The sequence below is a fragment of the Streptopelia decaocto genome (genome assembly GCF_964273445.1).
Source record: "Streptopelia decaocto genome assembly, chromosome: 2".
Taxonomy (NCBI): Eukaryota; Metazoa; Chordata; class Aves; order Columbiformes; family Columbidae; genus Streptopelia; species Streptopelia decaocto.
Window position 1 is genome coordinate 61,138,982 of NC_138655.1, and position 9,409 is coordinate 61,148,390.

Below are 9,409 nucleotides of genomic sequence, written 5' to 3' on the forward strand. Positions count from 1 at the left end.
GGAGGAAGGGACCTCTGGAGATCATCTAGTCCAACCCACCTGCTAAAGCAGGTTCACCCAGAACAGATCACACAGGAATGTGTCCAAGTGGGTTTGAATGTCTCCAGAGAAGGAGACTCCTCTCTGGGCAGCCTGTTCCAGTGCTCTGGCACCCTCAAGGTAAAGAAGTTTCTCCTCATATTCAGATGGAACCTCTTGTGCTTCAGTCTCTGCCCATTGCCCCTCATTCTTGCTTCTGGCTATTTCTCTAGCAAGCCCACCCGTTTTCTCATGAGCAAATAAAAGTTTTCACTCTTACAACTCGTAATTTTGTGACAAAAGTTAAGAATTATTCTACATCATATGGTAGTATGATTAGAATATAAAGAAATTCATGTGCATTACAATCACTAGCTGTCTCATACAGAGAGCAATCACAATGTTATGTGTATTTGTACGTGGCTCTCTCCATCACCATATTTTTTCTGGCGTAACTCTTAAATTGAGAGCGATCTGACAGAAACAAGGCCAAATAATTAGTTTTGTGAAAACAGGTAGATGACAGGAGAGTGCCTCTGCTAAAGAGGAGGCTTTTCAGTCTTTGCATTCTTAGATGCCTAGAAATCTATATGCGGTATTCTTTAAGGAATTTTTCATAAGGGAGTTGGTCACCATAAAACCAACCGTGCTTCCCTTCAGCTTTCCTGAGCGTCCGGCGTGCGCCGCAGCGGGCATCGAACGCACCAGCGGGGCGGCCCCGGGGCTGGGTGGCTGTGGGACCGCAGTGGCCGCCCCGGGGGGTGAGCGCCGCACGTTCCCCTGCCCGCCGCAGCGGCGTTGGGTTCCCGAGCAGCCCAGTGTGGGGCACACGGAGACACACTGTTAATACAGCGGGGAGCCGCAGCGACTCCCACCCTGAGCCCCCAGTCGGCACCTCGGGCGGGCGCCCTGTCAGCTGCCCCACGGGGAGCTCCGTGCTGCGCGCCCTGCCCGGGGAAGCCGGAGCACGGTCTGCTCAGGTATTCTGGTCTCCATTCGTCGAAACATCAATTGCACGGCTGTTGCGCAAGATAAAAATAAATATACATTTTGTTGTTTAAACATAGGGGGAGCACGGCGCGGCGAGCAGCCCCGCCCCGTTCACCGCCCGGCGGGTCACCGCCCCGGCGAGGCGGGTTGCGGCGGCGCTCGGCATGGCGGTCACTGTAGTACTCTTGCCGGGAGCCGTTCTCAGCGGCGGGCGCAAGAGGGAGCCCGTTCAAACTACCGCTCCCAGGGCCCGCCGCTGCTCTCTTCCCCTCCACCCCCGAGATTTCCGCCGGGGCAATGGCGAAGGGCGGCTGCACGGCGGGTAATGCGGTCTCCTGACCCGAAGCACCGGCAGCAGAGCCGCGCTCAGGGCTGCAGGCTGCCCTGACTCTTCCCCGAAGGGTGCCCCCCCCCGGGAGAACGGGGGTGAGCTGCTGAAACTTTCCGTTTCGCTCGGCTGCCTCCGCCGTACTTCCGTGAGGGCGCCTGGGAGCCGTGCCCCGGGATGCTGCCCGCCGCCCTTGCCTCGGCGGGGCAGCGGGGCCGGCGGCTGCGGGCCGCCCTGGGGCGGTGGCTGCTCGCTCCGCCCAGCTGCGCGCTGCTGGGGCCGGGGCCGGGGCCCTGTCTGGGGTGGCGGCACCAGCCCCCCTGCAGGGAGCCCCCCTCGCTTCTCTGGGCCGCCCGGCAGAGGTTCGGGACGCGGGCGGGTGGTCTGAGAGCGGAAAAACCCGGCGATAATAGCAAACAGGTGTCCGTGCAAAGGGATCGGAAGGAAGAAACGGTGCTGTCCGCTGCTCAGAAAGGTAAGATGGACCGTAGTCACTCGTGAGTGGGAACACTGAGCGCTGCTCAGAGAGACTGGCACTGAGAAATTACTGCCACAGCTGAGATTTTTAGAGCCCCAAAACTCAGGAACTGGAAAAAAAAAAAACCCACAGTTCTCTGAAAAACAGCAAGCCCAGTTTGTTTCACATTGTGTTGTTTGCAGCAGTTGATACATTTCAATGTATATATTGCACAAGCAGAACAAAAGTTATGTGTCTTCTTACAAACAGTGTAGAATTTACATCACGGATAGAATCAGAATCATTTTGGTTGGAAGAGACTCTTAAGATCATCGAGTCCAACCATAACCCAACTCTAGCACTAAAACATGTCCATGAGAACCACATCTATACATCTTTTAACTACCTCCAGAGGTGGAAACTCAACCACTTCCCTGGGCAGCCTGTTCTAATGCCTGACAACTTTTTCCGTGAAAAATGTTTCCAATCTAAACCTCTGCTGGTGCAACTTGAGGCCATTTCCTCTTGTCCTGTCATTTACTACTTGGGATAAGAGACCAACCTCATCTCAGGTAGTTTGATAAAGTCTCCCCTCAGCCTCCTTTTCTCCAGACTAAACAGCCCCTCAGCTGCTCCTCATCAGACTTGTGCTCCAGACCCCTCACCAGCTTCGTTGCCCTTCTCTGAACTTTCCAGCACCTGTCACACACAGCCTGTCTCAATGCCATTAAAACAAGTTTACTTCCAGCTAAAGGGTCAAAGCTCTACACATGGTACTGGTTTCTTTATAGAATGATTGTCACTCAAGTTGGTCTCATTCATCTCAGTGAAAAGCGGTTACTACGTAATTAGCCTCAGAAATTTTAAGTGTTTTGAAACAGTTTTTGAAAAACGTCCTCAATTGATCAGAAAGCTGCAGGAACAACATTTGTTAAAGTGTCCTTGGTAAGTTGTGCTTTGCTGAAAGGTGCACCTTATCACTTGAACAAATGAGTAGTCTCTTCCCAAGTTCTCAGAAATATTTTGTAATAGCAGATCTCATAGGACTTTTTTGCAGTGTATACCAACACTTGTACCTTACATCAAAACTAATAGATTAAAAACTAATTGGTTAAACTGCAGTTCATGGTCTCAATAAATACATATTTTTGGTCCAATATCCCTTCTTTTTATTGTTCACTTGATTGAGAATTCATAAAATCAGTTATTTTCACTGTGTGCAATTTAGAAGCTTACACTTATTTTTACTTCTCCCTTTCTTTGCATAAGGATTGCTATGATTAATGGATTTATATGGTAGCTTGAATACCGCAGTGCTAATACCTCATTAGTTCTTAAATAAACTAGCTCTCCTGCTACAGGAAAAGTAATAATAAGTGCTATTCTGGGTGTTGAAAACACCTAGGAGGAAAACAGTAGTAAAGCTTAATATAGAGATATAGATATGCCCTGCACAACATAAGAGATGTTCTGTGGTCTCTTAGTGATGGGGCATTATGGAAGCTGATACTGGAATTTTTTCTTCTGCCAAAATGTTATTTGAGCTGTAGATAATACAGGAGCATTTGAATAAGAAAGTTATGCAAGTCTTACTATGCAAGATTGTTAACTCCATTGTTTTCTGTCTATTTCAGTGAAAGAAGCTGGAAGAGACTTTACCTACTTTATTGTGGTGCTTGTGGGAATTGGTGTTACAGGTTATTTTTTTAAATTATATTCTTTCTCAGAAGATGTTCTTCATTAATTCCATCTGGTTTGATTAGTTTTTCATTCCATTTGCTGTTGTTTCTGTTGCAGGTGGTTTGCTTTATGTGATTTTTAAAGAGCTATTCTCTTCTTCTAGTCCAAGTAAGATCTATGGAGATGCCTTGGAGAAGTGCAGATCTCACCCTGAGGTTGGTTTTTGAACTTTCTTCATAAGTTTATGTTTCTTACTGTCTCTCTTTGAGTCAAATGTTTTCACAAGGAATCTCACAACCAAAGTTACAGGAAGACCCACGTGGTTCTTAGCAGGTGAACACCAGCAGATCTGCTGGTGCTTTTAGCTGGCCAGAGCTGGGTCAGCTCCAAATTGGAGCCTATGCTAGGACAAGTTAATGGGCCTGAGCTAATTAGCCTGCTAAAAGCCAAGTTAAGCGAGTGTACCAGGGCACAACAACTGATGTAACTGCAGTGTCTGCTCCTTCAGAGCATGTGCTTGTGTCTCCATACACAAAGTCTTATAGACGTACCTGAGTGCCTATTAAATGTCGTGTTTAAAGAGTTTTGCAGGTCAGGGAGGAAACTGATCCCGCTTAGTTTTGTAGATCTAGCCTGCTGTCTTTCCTCTGCACAGTTACTCTGTTGTGACACTTGCATTAGGGTCCTGTCAGTCTGCAAGCACTCCACAAGCATCCAGGAACTTAAACTCTTCATTCGAAACACAGTTCGCGTTCCTGTAGACAACAGGAAAGAGAACAGCCATGTGATCACACATGCACATAAGATAGCTAGATGTAAATGAAAATCAGTCTAAAACTAGATCCTTAAAAACACCGCTTGAGGTAAAACAGGGTTGCCGCATGTGCCACTGAGGCTAACCTAGAAATGAAGTGACAAGTTGTCACTAGAATAAAAATGAAGACTGCTTTGGAACAAGTTTGTAAAATTAAAACTTAAGTGCTTATACAGTAAAAATCACCTTCCCTTTCTAACGAACTATAAAGTAAGTTTAAAACTAGGTTAATTTGGTCTGGCTTTATAGATCTGGGAAAAAATAAAAGAAAAAATAATTGAATTTCTTAAATGGTAGTGGGTTTTAGACAATGTGAAGGGGAGTGCACTTGCATTTTAAACTTTGAAACATCATCTTAGAGGACACGAGCAAATATTTCCTGCTTTTTGTCCTTTTTACACAGAAAGTCAGTAAAGTATAAAATAAGAAGAGAGATTAAAATGTCATAATCAAAGAGGATGGTACAAATGGAAGGTATTAGTAGGATTTATTTTAGACATTTAATATGTGTCTGTGAAGACAAGCACTGAAATACAGAGAAACTTTCCTTACACTGTTTTCTTTCATAAATTCTTCTGTTCTTGACACATCAGACTTGCAAGGGGCATTTTGTTGAAAGAAAATGTATTCACAGCAGGGGTGTCAGCTGATACTGAATATCTGTTTGAATGTGATACCTTCTGACAACTCAAACCTCTTTTCTCTTGTAGGTAATTGGTGTTTTTGGTGAATCTATTAAAGGTTATGGAGAGGCAACAAGAAGAGGAAGACGACAGTTTGTCAGGTACCCTTTGGTGTTTGCCACATACAGACACTCGTTTTTGAACAGCGAAGACATTTTGGGTCACATCATAGCAAGTTAGATCTCAATTAATGAACTGTATGCAATGTCCTTCTTACTTTTGAGTGAAAACGAAAGAATTTTTTTGCTGTACCTCTTGTGTGGCACATACCACTAAGTATGGCGCACGTACAATATAAAACAGTAGTTCTGAGTGCCTCAAAATAAGCAATGGTCAGCATGGTAAACATAGAGCTGGTATCCAAAAAATAGGATGAGTCTTAAGAGAGCAGTACAGAGGCCTAGGCATGCATCTGGGGAGCAGGGATCTGACTGAAGTTTACAGTCTGAAACCCTCATATAGAGTGAAATTGTTTTTCGAGAGTTTTTCTCCTTTCAAAGCAGTAGTTCTTAGCAGGCAAGAAAGAGCAGGACATACTATTATAACTGTACAGGTTCTAGTCACTGCAGTGACTGTATTGTCCCAAGCTGATATGCAGTGTTTCTGCCCATTTCTTACATGGCTTTTTTGTACTCGAGGCCACATCTCTCCTGTGCATTTAACAGAACTTCTCTCACCTAAACCTTTCATGAGTGTGTCTATTTATTATTCTCCTTTTGAAGGAAACAAAAGAACTAATTCTTACAAAATGTAAATCCTTCCTGCACTATAACCCAATAGAGGCTTTGTCTTTAGTGGGCTCTTTGACTTGAATTCATTCAAGGAGGTTTCATATAGGATGGGATATATAAGGCCAGATACACAATTTGAACCGTTAAATTGAGAATTTTTTTTTCTGGAGCCAGACGATTTTTACTGGTGGAATTTTATCTTTTCACTAAACTCCGTGTAAATGTGTTTAAAGTGAGCTGCTAAATGAAAAGGATATGCACAAATATTTTAAGCAACAAACTGTAAATAAGTAAATGTACTGTCAGCTTTCCTAGTATTTCATTTCCATCATTTGGAAAGTCTAGTATTTTAAATAAATTTTTGAGCTGAGGACTTTGTAAGATTGTAGTGTTTGTGTCTCAAGGATGACCTTAAATGTCTCAAAAATATAAAGATTTTTTAATGTATGAACACCTTGAATGTGAGTTTACTACAGTAGGGCTCTTCATTCATCTGTTCTCTGTAGCCCATCGTGTCACCTTAAACTATACTGGAAACGTAATTCACAGTGTATATCTGTGTATGACTGATGGAAATACAAGCTCGGCATTTAGTAATTTCAGGAGGAAACATGAACTGGCACCAGAACTGTAGTTTGACTATTAGTTTCTGGAAGGGGTTGCCTTGAAAGTGATGTGACCTTTCTATTCATCTAACACTTGAGCATAACCTAACTCCAGTCTAAATATTGACATATAGGTTGGAGATCTGATATCAGTGCCAAAGTTACACAACTTCAGGAGAACAAAATCATTATCAAAATAAGTAAAGCATAAATTGTTTGTTTTGATGTGATTTAACCAACTTGATAATTAAGTTAAAAAACATTTTGTGTTGTTTGGCTTGGTAACTTTAAGTGCCTAAAAAAAGCCCTGGCAGTCTTGGTGATGTAGGTGTTCCGTTCTAGGTGTCAGGCTCTGAATCTGAGGATTTTTAAAAAATACAAGGAAATTCCAGAATCTTCAGCCATTGGATTGCTGCTGAGTTTTGAGGGGAGGACTGGGGTGGGGACACTTAAGCATCTGTTAATCCTCAACTGCTAATTAGTTCTTTTTTCTAACTCTGCTACTCTTTATACGCTCTACAGTGCAGCTGGGGAAGAGCTGTAGAGAGGAAGCCATGGTAGCATAAGGACTGTATTGGAATATACTTAATCAAAAAATAGTTAAGCAGCTCCTCTAAATAAGTTTAAATCTAAAGTTTAACTAGCATATAATATGTATCCTTGCTGGGTGGGGTTTTGTTTTGTTTTGCTCTTTTTAGTCACATTGAATACATAAAGGATGGACTGAAACATATGCGTTTGAAGTTCTATATTGAGGGCACTGAATCAGGGAAGCGGGGAACAGTCCATATGGAAGTCAAAGAGGTACGTACAACTGCTTGACATAGCTGACAAGATTAATGTGAAGTTTACACTACTGAAGAGGAAAAAGAACCAGAACCTGAAATTATTTTCCTTACAGAATCCTGAAAGAGGAAGATTTGAGGTCCGCTACATATTTGTGGACGTTGACACCTATCCTAGAAGAACTATTGTCATAGAAGACAACAGATGATAGCCAGTGATCAAAGTTGCCACTTCATCTCATTGAGCGTTGGGTAATACCAGTGTTGCCAGTCTACACATGAATTCTTCAGTGTTCTTGACTGTATCTTCCACCTTTGGGATTGTGCTACAGGACATCACCTCTCAGGGCCTCCATTAAGGTCTTTCATTGCAACAGATACAGGATTTGAAGTGAAGCCAATGAAAAACAGTAGAGCCATCACTTATGGCAAATATTTTGACATAGGAAAATAATGGCTCATAATAAACAGTTTGATGCTGGATAATACTTCTACACACTCAAAAACTGAGTCTTCCAAGATTTTAGGTTTGTTTGTGGAGCTTTTTGACTTCCCTTGCTTGGATTTTCTACTAGCACTGCAATAAAGAAAGTGGTATTTTAAGTGTAGTCAATCTCACTGTTTTCATTGTGGATGCCTTTATGTAAGTAAGAAGGATGTATGTAAAATAAGAATGTATATTAGTGATGCAAAGCGGATCTAACCCAAAGACATATAAGAATATGGGTTGTAGAGACATGCATCCTTGGCAAATGACTGAAGAGAAAGATTTCAATATTGTTATCTTCTAAGTAGATGAACATCACACAGAACAGTGGTGCTGTCTGCTCCTTCCAGCACTTGCCATGCTGCTCCACTAATGACAGTGGTGTAGCAGCTCAGCACTGCCCACAGTTTCTCCATTAACTTAAGTAATCTAAATCTTCTGAGAAACAGATTAATATAGTTTTACCCAAACTGAAAAACTCAACTCATGACCAAATTTCTCACCTGTGTTTCTTCCTCAGTGCAACATGGCAGATAGCAAACATAACCCTGTGTATTAATGATCAGACTCAGTGGTGCCCATCTGTCAAGCAGCACCAACCAAAAAAGTTCAAGTTTTAGCTTCTTTAACCAATTTCCTAAACACCAACTAATGTGTTTTTCTGCAGTTTTCTGTCCTATCTTATGAGCTTTTTAGTTCACTGGTGAATTATCCCTACATTAAATATACACTGATGTTATCAGCCTTTATTATGAGTTCATTTAATTGTACGTTTGGACTGTTCTGAAGTTCGTACGATATTCCCTCATACAATGCCACAAGTATCTTATCTAGACCTTTAGTAATACTTTACTGGACTTCAGCTGTCCTGTTTATCTGCCTCCCAGTAATTTCATTTGTTAGCCAGTAAAGATTTTTTTTAAAAAGGAAAATACCTGAGGCCCTCATTGTTTCATTGCAACTTGCTGCGTTACAGTCCATGTTTACCTGCCACCACTTGTGCCCAGTCACTGTAAGCATGTGTCATACCATGGTGGTTACTGAAAACCACCTCTGCAAGAGTTTTGTCACAAATGCAACATGGAGCAGATTTGTCAGAGCATATCAGAAATACTGCAAGTTATATATGTTTATAATTAATACTAAATTACTAGCCTTAAGCCCATAGTGTACCTTCATAAAAATGTCATAATTCTTCACCTTTTACAAAGTAAGACTAAATAAAAATACACAGCTTAAACTAGAAAATGTAATAACTATTTATATCAAGCTGCCTGAGAGCTGTCATAAACCTCAGTGTCAACAACAAAACTGTCAGGCCGGGTTTTTTGCTGTAACTCTGTGTCCCAGCTTTGCTTTTTTATTAATCCAACTGTGGCTTGTTTTCAGGGGGCTTCACAGCTGGAGAAAGGAATACTTCCTAAAGCAAGATGTAAAAAACATTTTTTTAATAGTAAAAACATTTTTATAGTAAATGGTATAGGTACAGCAAAGAGGACAGCCATTAGGTTTATTTCTGTCTTGGTTTAGAGCTTTGTTTGCACAGAAGAAACTGCCAGGACTAGAAATTTTCTGGGAAGGAAAAGATGCTGACCTCACATAATGATGTTTTTCCAACCAATGCAAGTGTGTGAAATTCTATATCACGCTTGTGGTAAAACAGCAAGCATAGGCCATTGGGATTAATGTGCCTGTTTGGCTTTAGCTTGAGAAGACTAAGAATTTGATTATTCGCAACTGAATTTATTTACAGTTTTTTTCAGTAGCAAGGACTTCTAACATACATGGAAATACAATGTATTTCAGGGTTTGCATGAAAGAACTGTCTGTT

General features: G+C 42.0%; 1 protein-coding gene across 1 annotated transcript; it reads left to right on the forward strand.

Annotated features, from left to right (window-relative positions):
- Nucleotides 1–1,290: 1,290 nt before the first annotated feature.
- On the forward strand, nucleotides 1,291–7,699 carry TIMM21 (translocase of inner mitochondrial membrane 21). Its single transcript, XM_082045575.1, has 6 exons — nucleotides 1,291–1,811; nucleotides 3,428–3,490; nucleotides 3,591–3,688; nucleotides 4,998–5,071; nucleotides 7,005–7,110; nucleotides 7,208–7,699. The coding sequence occupies exons 1-6, from the start codon at nucleotides 1,514–1,516 to the stop codon at nucleotides 7,298–7,300; spliced, it is 732 nt and encodes a 243-aa protein (XP_081901701.1). The 5' UTR covers nucleotides 1,291–1,513; the 3' UTR covers nucleotides 7,301–7,699.
- Nucleotides 7,700–9,409: the final 1,710 nt, after the last annotated feature.

Excerpts from the sequence above, each read along its gene's own strand:
- TIMM21 (XM_082045575.1), top strand. The coding sequence starts at position 1,514 with ATGCTGCCCGCCGCCCTTGCCTCGGCGGGGCAGCGGGGCCGGCGGCTG. Across the intron at positions 3,491-3,590 it reads TGTGGGAATTGGTGTTACAG|GTGGTTTGCTTTATGTGATT; the intron begins GTTATTTTTTTA and ends TTTCTGTTGCAG. Across the intron at positions 3,689-4,997 it reads AGTGCAGATCTCACCCTGAG|GTAATTGGTGTTTTTGGTGA; the intron begins GTTGGTTTTTGA and ends TTTCTCTTGTAG.